The 21773-nt window shown below is 29.6% G+C and overlaps 1 protein-coding gene across 8 annotated transcripts in view; it reads left to right on the top strand.

The window, feature by feature from the left end:
• The window catches only part of LOC107068621 (uncharacterized), a 206118-nt gene that overhangs the window by 172607 nt on the left and 11738 nt on the right, over window positions 1–21773 (top strand). For 7 of the 8 annotated variants that reach the window (XR_016178742.1, XM_089178982.1, XM_089178980.1 and 4 more), the window contains one exon: window positions 20457–21710. Coding sequence is in view for 7 of the 8 variants with exons in the window: in XM_089178982.1 (XP_089035108.1) it covers window positions 20734–21710 (977 nt within the window). In the remaining variant the exon portion in view is untranslated. The remainder of the gene's footprint in view (window positions 1–20456; window positions 21711–21773) is intronic. The other variant, XM_089178981.1, reaches the window with a different exon arrangement.

Raw genomic sequence — 21773 nt, 5'->3', positions numbered from 1 at the left:
AGAATGTGAAAACGTTTACGGATTGCAAACCATTGCTTGCTTCTTACGAGCGAGCAATGCTAAGGACCAAGAAGAGAATTTGAGAGCAAAGTAGATGGAAACAGAAAGAGAAAGAGAGAGAGAAAATTCTCAAGAGAAAGCAACGAGCCCAGAGAAATGGTATTGCAAACAATCTTGAATGGATATTTGTTATTTATTATAACCAGAAAATCTAGTTGAATTGGAAGATAAATAAATATATTTCTTCTTTGTAAACAAATAACATATAGTATTTATTAAAAATAATAAATTTTTATTCACTTATATTATTTACAATAAATTTTTGTATTATATTTTATGATATTTCATATATTCAATTACGATTGTGTCATATAATTTTTGTTACATGCTTTTATATAATATATTTTTTTTGTATAAAATATATTTAAAAAATATTATTATATATTCCCCATAATATTTTTCAAATATTCAATTACAATTATTATATAATTTTTGTTACATGCTTTTATATAATATATTTTTTAAAATTAAATATTCTATTTTCCATAATATCTTTCAAATATACAATTACAATTATTATATAATTTTTTTTACATTCAAGATAAAAGTACGTAGAACATATCTAATTTTCTTTTTTACAAAAATCTTATTATACGCAAAATATTACTTTTTATAATTTTTCCAATTATTCGAGATAAGATTGTCACATTTAATTCTTATCTTATTAAAAATATGACAACATATTTTTGTGTTTTTTTCCCCCTTAGTTATTATCATTTATAACTCGTCTTGGTATAATTGACAGCTTGTCAATTTCAGATGCAAGAAAATATGTTCATCTGGAATCCTTTCCCTTCTCATTCTCTTTTCTCTCTCTCTCTCTCTCTCTCTCCAGAGAATACACTCGAAAGAAACGAGAACATCGAGCTTGATGTTATTGATGTTTTTATTATTATATATAAACACATATACATATATAAATTATTCGATCGTTTTTCACAGGAAAAATCTACCACGTTTTCGTGCACTTGACAATTAAAAAACAAAAAATATCACGTATATATATTTCACCATAGTAAATATAATAAATCATGTTGGTTATTTCGTGTGTTATAAATAACGCGATATAATACGTGACATCTCGCTCTTTATATTTTTTATATATAAATATATTTTATTTATTTTTTTGTTTTTCTAATTTTTATAAATCATTCCTGTTAAAATATATAATCCTATTTTAATTGTTCCTATTATTTTTGTTTTTTAGGGTCATCATTGTTTCGTTTGATTTTCAAGAGTTCAGTTGATGCGAGATATTCGATCGTTTTAAATATCGATTAAACTTATACCTGTGTATATATATACATGTGTGTATGTGTGTATGTGAGCGCATAATATCCATTAAATAATTGCGTGTACAATTTTTTATGGGTGTATGGAAAAAAAAATAAAACGTTAGGTACGCTTTGGGTTCGTGTAATGATTTCCATGAAATTGCCTGTTGCAAAACGTAGTAATTACAGAGAGAGAGAGAGAGAGAGAGAGAGAGAGAGAGAGAAAGAGAGAGAAAGAGTTAAAGGGAGTAACAGGTGACGTTTTTCCAATATCGTTGATCTATCGTCGAAGTCGCATCGCTATTTTTACGACCTAACAAAACGATGTCGAATACATCGGAGCCTCTATTTTACCTCAATCACGTTTATCGACTGACGACGAGTCGTTACCCAAATATCGTAGCGTTCGTTATAACAGTTCCTCCCCCCTCCCATCCCACCTTCCACCTTTCCCTCCTCCTCCTCCTTTTTTATTTTTATTTTTTAAGTTTTTTATTTTTCTATTTTTCATTCTCATCTCTCTATCTCTCTCTCTGCCTTTTCTTTCCATTTATATTTTTGAACTTTTTAATATACAACTATACTACCGTGTGTTAGGTCAATAAAATACACGAGCGATGACTTTTAATTTTTTTTCTAGTCTAATTTTTTCCCCATAATTTCTTTCAATATTGAAAAGAAAAAATCATCGATGTTTGAACGAAGAAGGGATTTTGTTTATCGTTCGAGTTTTATTAAAATTAATTTTAGTTACTTGCTTTTTTTCTATCTCATTCGTTTATGTCAGTTATTTTTGTATAATTATCGATTTTCGTTTCTTATTTATTTTCAATGTATATTTTTTAATAACTGCATATGTTTGATCATAAATTATTCTAATGTTGGATTTTTGATTTTCTGTCAGAAAAATGGATACTCGAGTAAAGAAAAATTTTGTCACTTTTGCAAATTGCTTATAATTTTATATATTTTTCATTTGTTTTTTTTTTTTTTTTATAATACCATAAGTAAAATAATTGATATTATACTCTTAAGTATTTTAAGTAAATATTTTCTAATATCTTTTTTTATATTTAATCAGAAAATATTTAACTAATGGAAATTTGATATCTCAAATATTTTCTCATCATCGTTCGATTTATTCATTAATTTTATTTTTTGCTTTTTTCGTATTTTTAATATAACACGTATAGCAATCTATTTGTTCGTTTCTTAAGTACTTAGACATTTCTATGTATTGTATAGTATATTTGATCAGAAAATATTTTGGCACGGTTACAAAGGTTCCGTAGCTTTCTCTTAGAAACATCGATGCGTGTTCTGTTTCGTTTTCCCAACCCACGAGAGGGAACATTATCTATTCGTTTTTCAGGAACAATCAACGAAAGTCCTGCTTTTCAGAGTTTCCGACATTTAATGAATGCAGTCTAACAGACAACACACAGCTCTTGGTCTGTTTGCTTTGTACTAGTGCCAAGAAAAATCACTAGAGCGTTCGTTGGTCAAATGCTAGTGGCAAAAGATAAAAGTCAAAAGATAAAATGAAAAAGAGATTAAAAATATAGAAAAATAAAACGAAAATAGAAAAAAAGATGAAAAAATAAAAGGACACATTTATAAACGAAACCAAAAAGAAGAAAAAAAAGATTAAAAACAAATAGAAACGGACAAAGTACACTCTGCTGGACCTTTTCATGCTTCCTTTAACAAATATAAAACATATACATATATATATATATATATTAGTATATATTTACTTTGACTTGATAACGTTAATTAAAAAAGTATCCATTGTTGGTGTTACTTTTTATAATATATTATTTTATACGCTTCAAACTTTTCTTTATACAATTACATTTCTTAATTTCTTCTTTAATACGATTAAAAGTACATCTTTAAAATAAAATATATTAATGAAAGTTAAATTTTTCTGCAAAATGATGATATCTAATTTTTGAAATTTGGGCAAATATCCCAGCACTTTTTTGTCTCATATATTTCACTTAGTTAATTAATATAAAGCAATAGGTAATTTTAAAATAAAAAAGAATCCAGAATAAATAGATTCGTATAATAGAAATAATTTTTTAAAAAATGTACAAATTCCAGTTTTTAATTGAAAAAAGAATTCGTATTCTCTCCTATTTTTGTCCAAGGTATTTCATGCTGGTATTCGATATAAGACAATAGTTAATTTCAAAATGAAAAAAAATCCAGAATAAATAGATTCGCATAAAAGAAATAATTTTTTAAAAAATGTATAAATTCCAGTTTTTAATTAAAAAAATAATTCGTATTCTCTCTTATTTTTGTCTAAGGTATTTCATGCTGGTGTTCAATATAAAACAATAGGTAATTTTAAAAGGAAAAAGAATCCAGAATAAATAGATTCGCATAATAGAAATAATTTTTTAAAAAATGTGCAAATCTCAGTTGTTGAACAAATTCATATTCACCCCTTTACTATCTTAATTATTTTACTCAGATTATTAATATGAAACAGCACCTAATTTTAAAATAAAAAATTGATTAATACCTTGTATTAAAAATTAATCAAAAATCGATAAATTTATATAATAAAAAATATTATTTAAAGAATGTACAAATCTCAGTTGTTAGTTGAAAAACGTAATTCGTGTTCTTTCCCATTTTTGTCTGAGGTATTTCACGCTGGTGGTTGATGTTTACGTGTCGGTGCGTTCGTGTAAGACGTTATCAGGTCACCTACAGCAACGAGCTCGATGTTGTACGCAAAGGGTGTGTGGCGGAGGCAGGTGTTAAGGGGTTGAGAGCGCGAGTTTGCGATCGGTCAGCGAGATAATCGCATTGTTGCGTCCGTAAAGGGTAGACAAAGGGAAAGAGAGGGAAATCAAGCTCGTAAAGTAACCACGATGAGATCTTCTTCGTTATCTTAATTCGACGTTACGCGTTTCCCTAGCACGAACTTCAAGCTTATTTCTTTGACAAATTAAAGGGATTAACGAGCAACCAACAGCAGGGAAACCCTAGCTCGAACAATCAACTACCCACTTTCATTCCTGGACGTTGTAATCTATTCTAATTCTAAATAGGAAACTTACATTTTAGATCAATCTTGCATTGCTTGGTTGATAATTATAATTTTGTTTGATGTTTTTTTCTTTATTTAAGATTCATACTAAATATAAGTAAGGATAATTAAAATAATTATGGTGACTATTGTTATTCAAGATTTTTGGATTCTTATGTATCAACCATTTTAATTTATACTACTTTTAAATTGGCAACTTACATCTTAGATCAATCTTTAAATATTTGGTTGATAATTATAATTTTGTTTGACATATTTTTCTTTTTTTAAGACATATAGTAGGTATAAGTATGGATAATTAAAATAATTATGATGTTTATTGTTATTCAAGATTTTTAGATTCCCATGTATCAACTATTTTACTTTATACTACTTCTAAATAGGAAACTTACGCTTTCGATAAATCCTGCATCGTTTGATTGATAATTATAATTTTGTTTGATATATTTATTTTTTTAAATATAGTAGGTATAAATATGGATAATTAAAATGGTGTTTATGGCGTTTATTATTATTTAAGGTTTTTGGATTCCCATGTATCAACTATTTTAATTTATTCTACTTCTAAATAAGAAACCTACATTATCGATATCAATCTTTAATTATTTAATTGATAATTTTAATGTTGTTTCATAGTTTTTTTTCTTTTTTAAGACGTATAGTAGGAATAATTAAAATATATAGAGATAATTAAAATAATTCTAGTTAATATTGTTACTCAAGATTTTTAGATTCTTATTTTTCAAATCCTATAATTTATTCTTTGACATTTTAATCTACTCTACTTCTAAATAGGAATTTTAATTTTCACTCTAATCGTTTAAGCATTCCATTCTTTAATTCAGTACTCATCAAACTTTCTTGTACTAAATCTTGAAATTCCACACAACATTCCTAAAGATTTCGCAGATTGTTCTCTAAGTATGTACCATTGCATTAATATCATTTGTCTCATTTAAAAAGAGTATCATCTTAAAAAATCGATATTAAAATCAAAAATATTTATCACCATTAAAAAAAAAGTGACGAATAAAATTATGAACAAATTACAAACTCGTAAAGTTTCTTGTATATTGGAATAATTAGGTCTATTGAAAAAGAAAAAAAAAGAACAGAGAAAAAGAGAGAGAGAGAGAGAGAGAGAGAGAGGAAAATAAAAAGATTGGTAAAGAAAAATTTGACCATTTGCACATTGAAAAGTCATCGAAACAACGAAATTCTCTCGAATAGTTCATGACGTTATGACGTACCACGTTGTATAAACAACGGGATGAAAAAAGAAAATAAAAAATAAAAATAAAAAGAGACAAAAGAATCAAATGCATAAAAAGTTCGCAAGCATTTAACCAAGCGTATTTTTAGAACATGCCCCAACTCTAGTTTCATGTATTCAAAAACGTCGAAATTTTCTGTTGAATTCCTATTTCGTTTGATCGACGATATAGTAGATAAAACTTGTGTGTGTGTGTGCGTGTGTAGGAGAAAAAATAAAATAGAAAACAAATAGATAAAAAAAAAAGCTTACCTCTATGACAGAGTAGGCTCTCGCAGTTATTTCTATTTTTCTTTCTCTTTATTTTGAAACATTGAAAACAATTCAAATGTACACATATTTTTGTTGTTTTTTTTTCTTTTTTTTTAATTTCGTCTTTAAATTAATTATAATTATTAATTATATTATATTGTAAAAGGCGAAAAGAATTCTGTTATATATTTATAAAAAAATTTCCAAATGCATTTCAATGAAAATAATAAATATTAGATCATAAGCAACTTCCTGAGTATAAAACTAACTGAGAAATATACAATATATAATAAATTAATATAATTGAATTATTTAATAAAAGAAAAATATAAATATCTAATAGAAAGAATAAAAAAAATGAAAAGGCTACTCACTGATTCGATCCAAAATAACAAATAATCTCAAAAAGAAAATATATTTTCATTTATAATAATATAATAATAATGTGTCCAAATAGAATACAAAAAGTAAAATGAAATAATTGAATGAAATTATGAAGAAGAGAAGTTGGGTGGGAAAGGGGGTAGAAAAACAGAAAAATAAAAATATGTTAATTAAATTAATTGTGAACAAATAAATAATAAGTAAAGTATAATATAAAATAATATGCATTGAATTAATTATTTGAGAAAGAGAGAGAGAGAGAGAGAGAGAGAGAGATTAATCATAGAACATTTATCTATGGTTATACCACATAGATGACACAGGGATATTAAGAAGAGTAATATGTATAGTTAGGTCTCTCATGGTGGGTGGATTTGTAATAGGTTTTACGAGCCGAATCCGGCAAATGAACGATACAGTAAGACGTATCGCAGTCAGATAGCAGATAGCAGATATACGTCCGACAGGGTTTGTAATGGATACACGTCCGGTCTCTGCTTATCTCACAACGCCCGCAACGGCCGCAGGTGAACCTCGTAATCGGATTATCCATCGTATATATTCGTTAGAAATGTTATTTCAAGTGTTTTATTTTTTTTATTATTACTATTATTATTATTATTATTATTATTATTATTATTATTAATATTATATTCAACGACGATTGCATTAATCCATTACCCATCACAATACGAAAATGCCAAAAAAAAAAACTACATTAACTGTGTAATGATATATTCATACTAACAAAATAAAACGATTTTTTCAAACAATTGTTCTTTTTTTATTTAAATATTTATATTATAATGGGTTAACGCTGAGATTAAAAAGTAATTTTGTTTAATTTTATTTTATTTGTAGATGATCAATCTTTAAATTAATTTAAATGTTTTTTTTTCTTTTTTTTTTAATTGTAAAATAATCGTATTTCAATTATTAATACGAAAATGTCGATAATCGGATAAAGTGTTGGTTGCTATTTTTATTATTATTATTATTATTATTATTATTATTATTATTATTATTATTATTATTATTATTATTATTATTATTATTATTATTATTATTATTATTATTATTATTATTAAAGAGTAATATTCACAAAAATACATTTTATTGATATTATTTTTATACATATATATATGTATACATATGTATAAATCTTGACCAAAATCATATATATATATTATATGTATGAAAACGTTTCGCGTATTCGTGGAATGAAAATGTTCATAAAACTAATAATCGCAAAAATATGCATTAAATGGTTCCCACAAGCAGCAATGTTACTCGTAATTTGCACGATAAAACGTACGATGGATCTTTTTAGCGTAATATCGATTGCGAATTGGATGGTTGTGGGATTAAAATGTTTTAATCTCTCTCTCTCTCTCTTCCTCTTCCTCTCCCTCTCCCTCTCTTTACAATAAATCCAGAAATGAATTGTGAGAATTATTATGCAATCGTTGTAACGTCGATATAACGAGCCCCATTCGAGTTCGACCATACAAGTAATTTTGATAAGAATTTATGGATCATTAATATATATATATATATACAGAAAACACATCTGTGTAAGAAAATTTGTATTTTTTTGTGTAGATTATGTCTTACTCAAACATTACAAACTCGATATAAAATTATAATTAATTTTATAGATTCATATTTTCAATAATAAATAATTGTTATCATTTATGATAGTTTTTGAAATGAATAATCAATGAGTGCAACGAAAACGTGTGAAAAACGTATGAAATGACAATGAAAATGAAAGAAAAGAATGGAGTAGTGATAAAAGAAAAAAAAGAAGAAGAAGAGTATGGGAGGAAAAGATTATTATTTGAAAAAGATTATTATACAAAAAATTATAATTATATTATTAAAAAAAAAAGAAGAAGAGGAAAGGAGAAAAATAGGATGACAGATGGTCAACACAAAGAATAATAATAATAATAATAATAATTATTATTATTATTATAATGATCACTATGAAATCTGAACTCAGTGAAAATGAAGAGAACAAATTCTATATTTCCTAATAATAAAATAAAAAGAAAAGAAAACCAGGACAAAAAAAAAGGAGTAGTGGTAAAAGTAGAAGAAGAAAAAGAAGAAGAAAAAAAGGAGTAGGAGTAAAAATATGATCGAAGTCAAAGTATAAGGAACAGAGTGAATTTTCGTGTAGACAGAGAAAGAGAGAGGGTTAAAGAGAAAGAGAGAGAGAGAGAGAGAGAGAGAGAGAAAAGAGTTGTTAAAACGTTCCTTTTATTTGGTCGTGTGTTAATGCACGAGAGAAAAGGCAAGTGTAGGCCAACGTTGAGAGTAGACACGTCGTCGTGTCGTGTCGTGTAGTCATCCTCGTCGTCGTCAGGGTGTCTGGGAGGGAAATATCGGCCATTGTTGGCCTCCAGCAATTTGACGAAAGAGAGGAAGAGAGAAAAAGATAAAGAGAAAGAGAGAGAAAGATAGAGATGGACAGATGGACAGATGGATTTGGAACAAGGGAGTCAAGAGAAAACGTGAAAAAGAGATAGAAATAGAGATAGAGATGGAGATAGGACATATATATATATAGTAGAATGAATGAGTGAGTGAGTGAGTAAGTGAGTGAGTGAGTGAGTGAGTGAGTGAGTGAGATAGAAAATAGAAAAGAAAGAAAAGGAAAGAAAAGAAATAGCAGACGATGCCAGGGGTTGATGGGGATGACATCGTAAAGCGAATGACGTCACGTCGTCATCGCGAATGCCCGGCCGACGCCCTAGTCTGGCTCGAAGCATTGCTAAAAGGAAGACAAAAAAAATAAACCAACCAGAGAGGAAGAGAGATAGATAGATAGAAAGGGAGATAGAAAGTCACATCTCTTGTTCCAAAAATTCGTGACTACTGCTACTACTACTACTACTACTACTACTACTTCTACTACTACTACTACTACTAGGAGAAAGGGTGGTAGGAGGGTTGGTGGGTGGATGAGGACAAGGACAACGACGTTTGATTGACGAATAGTCGAGAAGATGTCGAAAATAGGAACATCGGCCCTTGTACAAACATTTTTATTTTGCAAATAAAGTTCTCTTTGACGTAGGCTACGAAATTGAACCGATCACCATCATTCTTTTCGTTTGAGTTTGTTATTTCTTTTTTTTTTTTTTTGGTGTGTGTTTTATGTTTTTTGTTTTATTCGAGGAAAAAGGGAATAATCGTTTTGATCTTTTTTTTTTTATATTTTGTTTCATATTTTGTTTGTTTTTTTTGGGGGGGGGGGTGGAGACTGGGGATATTGTTTTGTTTTTGAATTTTTTGTTGTCATCGTTGTTTCTTTTTTTTCGTTGATATTTCTATCCCGTTAGCAATGGAATGTATTTTTCATCTTTCAAATATCGTACTGCGTCTATCGATAGTTATACAGTATATTTTAGTATTATTGTAAAATTAAAAAAAAAAGGGATAGAATTTCGATTAAGTGCACCAATTGATAGTTGTAAATTCAAAAAAGAAATAGAAAGAGAGAGGTAGGAAGTTATTTGAAAATGTAGGAGGATAATTGTACAATTAAATAATTATATAATTAAATTATTAATATTATACGTAATCTCGTTTAAATGCACGATTTATTATTTAAAAGATTCATTTACTGATTAATATAATTCATTTGTATATTGATCGAACCGATTTAACATATACGTTTTAATTAAATTAACTTCGTCAAATTTGATATTTGTTTTGTTTAAATCATTCGATAGTGAAAGAATAGTATATTTCTGTTCTTATTTGATGTGTGTGTGTATGTGTCTGTCAAGATTTTAATAACGTCGACGACACACCCCATTTTATTTAGTTACAGTCGTTAAAACTAAAACGTAGAAGAACAGAAAACCGAAGGGTGGTGGGTGGAAAAACGTAAAGTTTTTAACGTCTTTATCGTTGAATAATTTTAACGACCGATTTCAACAATTAATTTTCTTTAATTAGTAATTAACGATATAACAACAACAACAACACGAACAAAAACACAATATACTATTCGATGATTATTAGGAGAAAAAAAAAAGAACAAAAAACAAGAAACAAAGAGAAGAACAAAAAAAAAAAGAAGAAGAAAAAAGAAAAGAAAAATCCAACAGAAGGGTGCAACGTTCTTCTTGTCTGAGCTTAGGGGGATGAAAGGCACGTTAACGTGGTGGGTGGTAGTGGTAGTGCTGGTGGTGGTGGTAGTGGTGGTGGTGGTCTTTCACTGCCAACAACACAACGCCGCGAGTCATAAAATGCCGTGATTCTGCTAGACGACATATCCCACTATGCGTTAAAAAAAAGGAACAACAATGGAACCAAACGAATGTTCTATCCTTTTTCTTTCTCTTTCTTCCAGTCTGTTTGTATGCCAGAATTGCTGAATACATCTTTTCTCCTACTCTCTCTCTCTCTCTCTCTCTTCTTCTATCTTTATTCCTCTTTTTTTCTATTTATTTTACTTTCTTGATTTCTCGTATTCCCTTATTCTCTTATTTTCTTTTATTATTCAAGTTGTTTATTTTACTTTGATATACATATATACGTGTACCTCTTTTTTTAAGTAGTATAACATAAAATTATACACCCCTTGAAGTATTTCGAACGTCTTCAAACAGGTTTGTTTCATTTTAAGGAATAAAAAATATGAAAAATTTTTATATAGTTAACTTTTTTCTTTCATCAATATTTCACCGATTCGATTCACCTTTTACCTGGTTCATAAATTTAAGCGTTCTCTGTGTAGAAGTATGTGTATATGAGTGTACTTTATTTCTCTCATTTTCTCTAGAATATAAGCTTTTCAATGGTATTTCTTGTTAACTTGAAATATTAATAAATACGTTTAACCTTCGTGGTATTTATTAATAAATTACGAACACTCTAGAACAATCGGTGTTTTTTTTTTTATAAAATTCAAGAAACTAAATTAATTTCTCGTTTATTTAATATAATAAAAAAATAAAAAAGAACAAAAACAAAAAGAAACGTTTTCTTTTTTATCGAAGATTTTTATTATTCTACACGAGTAAAATTTTCTCTTTCTTCTTTACCGCGTTGGTAAAAATAAAAGGAAATTTTTATTAAGAAAAAAAGAGAAAAAAAGAAATTTCTACGCACCAAACGTAAATACTAAATAAAGGCACATTGTCCACCCATATTTTTATACGTTATATACAAAAATTGTTTACTGAATTGTTGTTCATTTTTTTGTTTCATTTTGTTAATCGAAACAAGTGGTCTATGTTAAATATTTTGAAATATATTTAACATATATTATATATAAATCGTTTATAATAATAAAAAAAGATGATACTAAGGACAACAACTAGAAAACATCTTATACCATATTTTACATTTCTAAAGCTTTATGCAAAATATCTAGTTGGAAAACGACAATTGTACTCGTTCAAAGATAGAGAAATAAATATGGAAAATACGATAAAATAAATCTGGTGTGTTGGTGTTCAAAAAGGGAAAAAGGGAATGGCCTATTAAATGACGAAGAAGAAGAATAAGAAAGAGAAGATATTCGCTTTAAGATGAAGCGAATTAAATCTTGTCGTTTTCTTTCTTGAATGAAGAAAGACAGAAAGAGAAAGAAACAAAAGGAGAAAGAGAAAGAGAGAGAGAGAGAAAATAAAATGAGTGGAAATAAAATGTGAGATAGCATAAGATAGAATGAAAGAGAGAATGAGAAAGAGTAAGAGAGAGAAATAGGTTTTGAAAATGGGGTAAAAGGGGGTGGTGGTGATGGTAAATGGCCGAGAAGAGAAATTTCACGCGAATCTTAGCAGTGGCAAGTCTCGTAAGCGATAATATACAAGGCTTAATGCCAGGACCATCAAGGTGAAGAGACGTTCAGACTAAAACGAGAGAACTGTTGGTGCCTGGCTGCCTCTAGCTAGACGAAAGTCTCAACACCAATAGCATCAACACACTAGTATCACACCTACTATTACTAATACTACTACTACTATTACTATTACTATTACTTGGTGATTCAGCTCGCCATAAGGGTCCAACAGCTTTCGTAATAGGGCAATGCTTCATCGTAGCACTTTCGACCTCTCCAGATCCTTTTCTGGACCTCTGAGAAGGACCAGGTCTCTCCCTCTCTCATTCCCTCTCTTTCTCTCTCTTTCATCACTCAACACACACTCTGTAACCTCCTACAATTCTCACACCTCAGCTCAGTTCAGCTCAGCTCAGTTCAGCTCAGCTCACCTCACCCAGCCTCACGATCCCATCATTTTCTGAATCCATCTTAACATTCGGTAATTTTATGCTTCGGCGGAGCGAGTTATGTTAAAATATCACCCCTGTCTTCTTACTTTATGGCTGACACTCCAGTCATTCGATTCGGTTATCTTTCATCGATATTCTAGAATTACATTAGAGATTTCTTTATCTTTTCTTTTTTCTTATCTTTGAGTATATATTATGATATACGAGGTCAGTCATTTGACTAAAATATTGAGTCTTTTTTCTTCATTACACAGTATATTAACTTTTATAGGATATTGCTGTATATATTTAACGTTTATAAAAATAGAAAAATGTATATTTTAAAATATATAATAAATTTAGAATATAAAAAATTAGATATTGATCGTGTGGTACGATAATAACATTAAAGAAAATGTTTGCAAGTTTAATCAATCAATTTGATTTATATGTAGTTAATAATTCAAATAAATAAAAGAGATTTTTACGAAAAGAAAGAAAATAAAATAAAATGATCAACTATAAATTGAATATTTTAATTTAAAAAAAAAAAAATAAAGATTTGTATAAATTTTTCATTGTTAAAAACCTTATCGAAGTTAAACGGATATTTTCATTATTTTGTTGGAATTTGCTTTTCACAATACGTCAATGTTCGAGATACAGAAGTCAAGCTTGAGTGGTAAATGGTTGGTTGGTAACGCGTTTAAATTAATTACTGAACGGTGAAAATGTATTCACCAATCGAAATTCTGGACGTTCAACAAGACAACGTTCAAACGATCTTGTTAAAGTTACAATAGTTATGGTTTACTTTTCATCGTTATGCACGTTTTAATGAAATTAACAATGAGGTAATTTTATAAGGTAATTTTATAATTTTATAATTTTATAAGGTAATTATAGAGAACGAAGGGTTGGTTCTTTTTTATTCGGTAAATACAAAATAAATTGACATAAATCGAATAGAAAAATGTTCGCGTAAAAAGTGTTGGATAAATAAAAATCATGTATATTAATAAAACCACTACTACCACTACTACTCTCACTATTTCTAGAAAATTATTCAACTTTTTCCAATAGTGATAAAAAGAAAAAGAAAAAATAAAAGAAAAATAGAATTAGCAAGTATAATCCTATAAAAATCTTCGTGAGATATATATGTAAGTGTGCAAGCAAAAAAGATGGAATAAAATACTTTCTGTTATCATATCCAGGGTTTGCGCTGTGTGGAATAAAAAAAAAAAGGCATTCGAGTATGGTAAATAAGAGCTTGAAAATAACGAAATGTTGGAAGGGTACACATTAGTCCATGGCTTTTTCCAATGTAAAGATTGCTTGAACAAGGCAACGCGTTAATCCTGTTTACGTGTCCTCTTGCTACTATAATATCTTCGCTTTACTAAAGGATCTTTTATTACATGTCCAATTTAAAGGAAGCTTTGCATATTTTAAGCTTTTGCTCTATTAATTTCTTTTTCCTTTTTTGTTTTTCTTTTCCCCTGTTCATACACAGGAGTATGTTAAATGTTGAATTTAAAGGATATGTAAGAAACAAAGGGACAATGTTATAAATATTATGTATATCGAGTATTATTTTAAAAATTATTTTGAGACTTAAGGTTTAATTTTAAAATATAATTAACATTTTGATGATTAAAAAAGAAATTAATTTTTTGGAAGAATTTTATTAAACAATTTATTCATGTGTAATTTGTTTTATATTTATTTTATATTATATCTTTTTATAAAATAAAATTTAAAAAATATAATTAAATAATTCTTAATGAATGAATGAATAGTTATCAAATGAATTTACTAAAAAAAAAAATTAATACAATTACGATCAACTAAACCAAACTTTGAAAGTGTTGATTATTCCAATTGATTCAATAAAAGAAAATTCTTCCCATATATATAAACCAATTGTTTTTTTTTAGCCATCAAAATGGAATTATACCTTAACTATGCAAAATCTTTAATGCGGGAAGACGAATGGAGAGAAATTGGTGAATATTTTCTCAATGGAAATAGCTGATTCTAATTAATAGTAAACGTTATGAAACTACACTAAGGTAACTGTTCTAACACTGACTGCTTTTAAGATACTTACAAGAAGAAGATAGTACAAAACAGGAATTACCTATACACGTTTTCTAAGTATTTAGTAACTAACACTCAAACGAATGAAGAGAGTAACATTTACTCGAAAAATTAGCATATTTTAATCGTTTTTAAACTATCCTTACTATCCCAAACATTTTATCAGATATTCTATTTAAATATCTCTTTAAATATCTTGAATAGTATAAATTAAAACGTTTTATCTTTCTTACATGTTTGAATATGCATATATATATATATATATATATATATATAAGTGTATGTTGTTTCATTTACATTAACAATTTAATTAGATCTATTAGTTAATCTCGTAAATGGCAAATTAAAAAAAGAACATAATATGTCTCGTCTACCTTAGGATATATTTTTAAAGCTAAAACACTTTTAGAAAGGCTTGAAATACTTTAACAAAGCACTGTATCGTGTTCTAACGATAAAAGCATCGACAGTAATTAACGTATTAACAACCACACTCTCTCTCTCTCTCTCTCTCTCTCTCACTCACTCTCTTTTTATCTTCACTTACTTGACAACATCGATCGATTATAAGCACTAGTTGCAACGTGCTAGGTTGTAATTAGCTTCGTTTAATGACCTCAAGGCTATAGAGGCCAATGACATTATATTATTTATAAGAAAATCTGAACGATTAACTTCCATACGAATCATTTTGATTATAAACGAAGCAATAAAAAAAAAATGAAAATAGATAAAACAAATCAATTTTAGGTGATAAAAAAGATTGTTTTATTTTTTTATTTTTAATAAAAATAAAAAGAGAAAAAACAATTGAGGGATATGCGTGACAACCTAACGAATTTTTTATGACGTATAATACGTCGTTTCGTACCTTGCCGTTTTATTACCTTCCCTTTCGAACTTGTACGCGTATGGGATTTATCAAAAAAAAAAAAAAAATAAAAAAATAAAAAAGGGAAAAAAGGTTGACATCGATGAACGAATGAATTGGCAAGATTGCAGAAAAAAAAGAAAAATAAAAGAAAAAATAGCACAGAGGGATGGTTCAAAGGTTAGGAGTGGCGGGGGAGGGATGAGAGGGGAGGGAAGGATGAATACTTTGGACCAGTCGATACAGAAAAATTCGGTAATTTTACGCTCCGACGAAGCGGATTCTTCTATGCTAAGAGAAAAACTGGAACAAAGAGGAAGAAAAAGAAAATTAAAAAAAAAAAAAAAAAAAAAAAATGAACAACAAAGCGAAGAAAGGAATAAAAAAAAAGAAATTCGATTTTGAAAACGTTGATAAAAAGAAAATACACGGGGAATAAAAAAGGGGATGAAGAGAAAGAAAAAAAAGAAGAAATAGAAAAAATAAAAAACAAGGAAAGAGATGAAAATAGAGTGAGCAAGGAGGGAGGTGGGGAAGGAGAAGGAGGAGGAAATAGATGAAGGGGTGGGTCTTAGCGTTTTAAACGATGTCGCTTCCGACTCGTTAAAAAATCGATAACTCGTTTAGGGATATCAGACAACCGAGTCGATTACTAGTTCGTTGCGTTTGTTATATTTTTTTATGCAGCAGACAATTCATTTGGGAGATATCTCCCCAACCCCCAAACCTCATCCCGAGCCGCCAGCATCCCTCATTCCTCACCACTCACCCCCTTTTCTATCTTTCTCTCTGGTTGCTGTTTCAGTTATTTTTTCTATTTTTTTATTTTTGTTTTGTTTTGTTTTCTTTTGTTTTGTTTTGTTTTGTTTTGTTTTGTTTCGTCTCCCAATTTTGTTATCGTCGCGAGATCTTTCTCTCTTTCTCTCTCTCTCTGTCTGTCTCTCTCTCTCTCATTCTCTCTTTTTTTTCTGTCGTTAGCGTTTAAGAATAAAGGGAAAATACCAAGAGTGTTGGAGAATCGTTACGATACTCAAATTCTACTAAAGACGATTAAAACTAACGAGTAACGAAGGGTACGATGATGATAATAACCGATGAAAGGAGTTGCGTTGTTACTCGCTAAATGACGTTGCATAGTTCGCTAGAAACATCCCCTTTTAAAACCTACCCCCTTCTCTTCTCAATTCTCCACCCACATCTACCCCTATTCTATTTCTATCTCTTTCTCTTACTTGTAATTTATATAATATTGTTTTCTACGTTTGTTTTTTCATACTTCTTTTTGTTTTTATCTTTTTGTCAGAAAGAAGGTGGTTGAAATCACGATAATGATTAAATTCCAGTTTGCCCTATAAAGGTAAAAAAAAATGTAATTAGAGAGAGAAAAAGAGAGAAAGAGAAAATGTACTGGTTGTTATTTTTCCTTTTCTTTGCTTTAAATAATACGCATTGGTTTAATTAATTGTAAGATAGAAAGAAAAAAAGGTAGAAGGTTAAACGATCAAGAGAAACGAGGATGGAGTAGATTGTGATGGAAAAGTGGAAGTAGTAAAAGGTAGATGTAGACAGACGTAAGTAGAAATCCGTAGGATAAGGAGAACAAATAAGAGTCAAAAGAAAAGTTGGAAATACGAGAATGAGGGTAGAGAACGTTGTGAAGTTCGATTTCCTACGATCGTTAGGACAAATCAATAAAATAGTAGAAAAGAAAGAAAGAATAAGAGAATGAGAAAGGATGAGAGAGAAGAAACAAAGCTTTACTTACTATATGTTAGTTCTTTTTATATCAAGTACTTTACTTTTAAACACTGTATCGTGTATCGTAAAGGAAAACATAGTTAACCAAAAATAAGAATACAAAAGGTACATTATTAAAACCTTTTTCTTTTTATCTTTTTATTAAACAATAGAAATATTTTAAATAAAGGAAATATATTTCCTTATATATTTTCATTCAAAGTTTGTTGAAACTTCTAATATTATATATAATTATTATAATTAATTTTATAATTAATATTATATAATATAATATTATAATTTATTATTTAATTATTATATACAATAATATTATAATTTATAGTATATATTATAATTACAAAATTATTTATAACTTTGTGTATAATATAGTTTAATTTGAATAATATATTATGCTAGTATATTTATACTTAAATATTTAATTTTTTATTCTTTATCTTTAATATTTGGAATTGGAATTAAATGTATTAATAATGATGATTGATACAATAAAAAATGTTTGCTTTTTATAAAAATATTAAAAGATTTCAAATTATATTACACTTTTTTTATTTTAGAATTATATATAAATTAACCTCAAATAAAGTATTTCGGTAATTATCGAATACGAATAATATTTTTATAATAATAATAAAAAAAAAATATAATCATTCGAGAACGATTAATCAATCAACATTTCTTTTTTATAAAATAGGCTTTTATTTCTTCCTTTTTTTTATTTCTTTAAATTGCAATTCAAAAACACATTTTCCTAAGTGTCAACGTTGTTCCCACTCATAAAAAAAAAAAAAAACAGTCAAAAAATGAAAATCTTTAGTTTTAAAGTTTAAATTGGTAATTAAATTCTCACTTGAGCCTTTCTCTTTTCGATGTTGGTGCATATTCATGAAATAATAAAGAATAAGAAAAGAAAAATTAAGAAGAAACAATAAAAAACGAGAAGAGAATAAAAAAAAAAGATAAATACGGAGAGAGAGAGAGAGAGAGAGAGAACAAAACAAAAATGAAAAACGAACCAATGCACGAATAAATGAAAGAATAAATGAACGATGGATGGATAGACTGGGCCTCCTCTCCCTCAACTACCACCCTCCCCCAGCACCATCCCCGATGAAGGGCAATTAATTTAGGTCGGACGCATAAAACGCCCGACGATGATCGAGCTCTCTAATAAAATGAAAATTACGATGCGATAATGAACGGTTTTTGATATCGAGTGAGCAGCAACTTTAATTGACGGTCTATTTAATTTATCGCATGGGAAATGCGTAACGCGACTATGAAATTAACGTCGCATTACGTTTCGGATTCAACATTAATGACAAGGAGAAAAAAGAAGAGGGAAAAATACAACAACATAAAAGGAGGTTGAGAAATAAAAGTGGTGGGACGAGGGGTTATAGATTCTTGAAATGGAAAATCAGATTTTTGCTTTTGTATACGAGATAAAAAAATAATTACAACGGTTCTTTGTCAAGATAGAGAAAAAAATCAAATTAAAATATGCCAAAAGTTGTACGAAAAAAAAATATGATATATATATAAATCAAAAAGTTAAAGGAAAGAAGAAATGATCGTGATAAAAGGAAAATAGATAGAAGAAATTTTTTGAATAAGAAAAAATGAGAAGTAGTATAAGTAGACGAATAAGAAGACGTTCTTCTGTTGTTCCCGTTTTCCACCCCCGGTACGGGAAAAGATTTAAAAGAAAAAAACAAGGCCCTTCTTCGTCCACTTCTCTTCGGAGTTTTTCAATTAAAATCGTAGGACGTAGTAAAAAAGAAAAAGTTTCGGTCCAAGCAAAATAGAGAAAAAGAAGTAAAAAAAAAAAAAAAAAAGAACTGATAGAAAGAAAAAAAAGGAGACAGAGAAAGAAAGAGATTGAAGAGAGAAGGTTTGTTGATAAGGGGATGAGGGTTGTTGCTGGGAAAAAAAGAGAGAAAGAAAAAGATAGGAAAAGGAAAAAAGGAAAGGGAGTATTGGATTTGAAATGTTCGGGGTGCTAGCAATATCCTCGAAGGGCTCCCTCTTTGCATTCCTTGAAAATGGGAAAGAGAGAGAGAGAGAGAGAGAGAGAGAGAGAGAGAGAGAGAGAGAAAGCTCATTCGAGAGGCGTGCGAATAAAGCCACGAAAAACCGTAGGAGTTTGCATGCCGAACCGCATGCGTTCGATATTCCGATATCCTGATATTATGGAAAGGGAAGGGAAGGGAAGGGTAAGGGAAAGGGAAAGGGACAGAAGGTGGTTAGGTATAGAACGGTTTCGAGAGTGTTTCTCCTGTAACTTTTGCTTATATACATTGCTAGATATATATATATATATATATATATATATATATATATATATATATATACATATATGGTAGACATATACACCCTTTCACCCCTTCCACCGTCACCAACACCCAATTTCAACTTCTTTAACCCCCCTCATGTCTCTATGGAATTTATTATCTTTTTTTAGTTCTTCAGAATTTCAGTCTTTCACACAGGTTTCTTCTTCTTCTTCTTCTTTCTATTTTTCTGTTTCTTCACTCTTCGTTCACTATCTTTGTATCCATCTATCCTTTTTTCACATAGAAACCACCTTTTTGCCTAAGGGTCTTCAGAATACTTTCTTTTCACCTTTATGGTATAGTAGTAAGACGAAAAGATTTCTAAGTAAGCCCTGTCTCTCTTTTTATGTGTGTGTATGGGTGCTTTTACGTAGCACCCATAAGTATAACGCAGCTTTTCGGGTCTCTCACTCTCTTTCTTTCTCTTTTTAGCGAAAAGTGCGATTACGACGACTCTTTTTTTAACGAAAGCGTTTTCTTTCTTCCTTAGCCTTCGAAAAAATCCCTTAATCGATCCACCTTTCTAGAAAGGACAGAAAGAAAGAGAGAGAGAGAGAGAGAAAGAATGAGAGAGTAAGAAGAAGAAGAAGAAGAGATAAGAAAAAAAAATGTTAAGAAAAAAATGTATCCTTAGAAAGGGAAAGAAAGAGAATAAGGGCTTTTCCGAATGATATATGAAGCATCATGGATAAACCTTTAGCGATTAGTAGAAACCTGAGAAAGGTTCTTATACGTTCTTTATAGTATCTACTTTACTTAAGTTAGATAATGTAGTTTTCGGGTATTTTTCCTTTTGATAAATATCATTCATATTAACGTTCCATTTTATTCTTTGTTTCAGATAGATAAAAAGAAGAAAAAGAAAATGAAGAAAAGGATGATGATGATTGTTTGTGAATTTCCCTCAAACATGGTGCAAAAATAGAAAGAAATATTGCAAGAAGAAAAATAGGTGAAGAAGAATAATAACATTTGACGTGAAATCAAAGAAACGCATCTAACATAAAAGTGGAAAAATACAGTGAAAGATAAAAGATAAAACAATTAGGGGGTGTTTTATGAAAAGGATAAAAAAAAATGCGAAATATATATTGGTGAACGGTCGATGAAGCATCATCATGTGCTCAAGCGTAAGAGCTTGGAGGTGGAGGGGAGCTCTCCTGGGCACGATGATGCTAGCATGGACTTGTATCGTCGAGGGTTGCCCAAGTATGTGTATATGTAAGTGGAAGGGTGGGAAGGAGTGGGTGGAGTGTGCTAACCGGGATCTGAAGGGACTACCACAGGGTGCAAGAGAGGAAACTCAGGTGTTGGATCTGTCGGAAAATTACCTTATCAGTTTGCCACCGGAATGCTTTTATGCTCTGGGACTGATCAATCTTCAGCGACTTTATCTTGGTAGATCTCAGATCAGTGGTATAGCCGTTAGAGCATTTATGGGTTTGGTAGGGCTGGTTGAGTTGGATCTGACGGAAAATCTGATTGCCGAGATACCAACCGAAAGCTTTTCCTCATGCCCAAATCTCATGAGACTGACATTGAACGGTAATCCTATAGAAGTGATCAAAAAACGAGCCTTTTTTCATCTGATGCATCTGACGAATCTCGAGTTGAGCCAATGCAGACTGGAGATCATCGAGGAAGGTGCATTCGATGGTTTGGTTTCTCTCGAATGGTTACGTCTAGATGGTAATCGATTGACGTATATGCCAAATCATACTTTACCCCTCGGTGGTAGCCTCAGAGGATTGACTTTACATAATAATCCTTGGTTGTGCGATTGCGGTTTGAGAATTCTTCAAGCTTGGCTCAAGGAATCAGCACCAGCTGCACCGCAAGAGTCAGAACCGATTTGCGATATGCCAGCAAGATTAAAAGATAGACAAATTAAAACGATTAAGGACAACGAACTTGCTTGTTTACCGCGAATCGAGTTGCAAGAACGCGTTGATGTTTACGAGGGTAGTAACGTCACATTTCAATGCTACGTTCATGCCGTACCGGCTGCTACAATCACGTGGTGGTTCAACGGGGAACCGTGCGAGCTTCAGAATGAAAATGATTCGTCTACCACGAACTTTTTGACTTATCCAAGGTAAGAAATATTTGTTTTTTGTTTTTGCATTTTTGCGGTTGATGGATCACGGAAGGTTCAAAA

The sequence above is a fragment of the Polistes dominula genome, unplaced genomic scaffold (assembly GCF_049000335.1).
Source record: "Polistes dominula isolate Pdom_NZ unplaced genomic scaffold, Pdom_raw_medaka contig_18, whole genome shotgun sequence".
NCBI lineage: Eukaryota > Metazoa > Arthropoda > Insecta > Hymenoptera > Vespidae > Polistes > Polistes dominula.
Note: the sequence above shows the minus strand (reverse complement) of the source record. Positions and strands in the feature narration are given on the sequence as shown.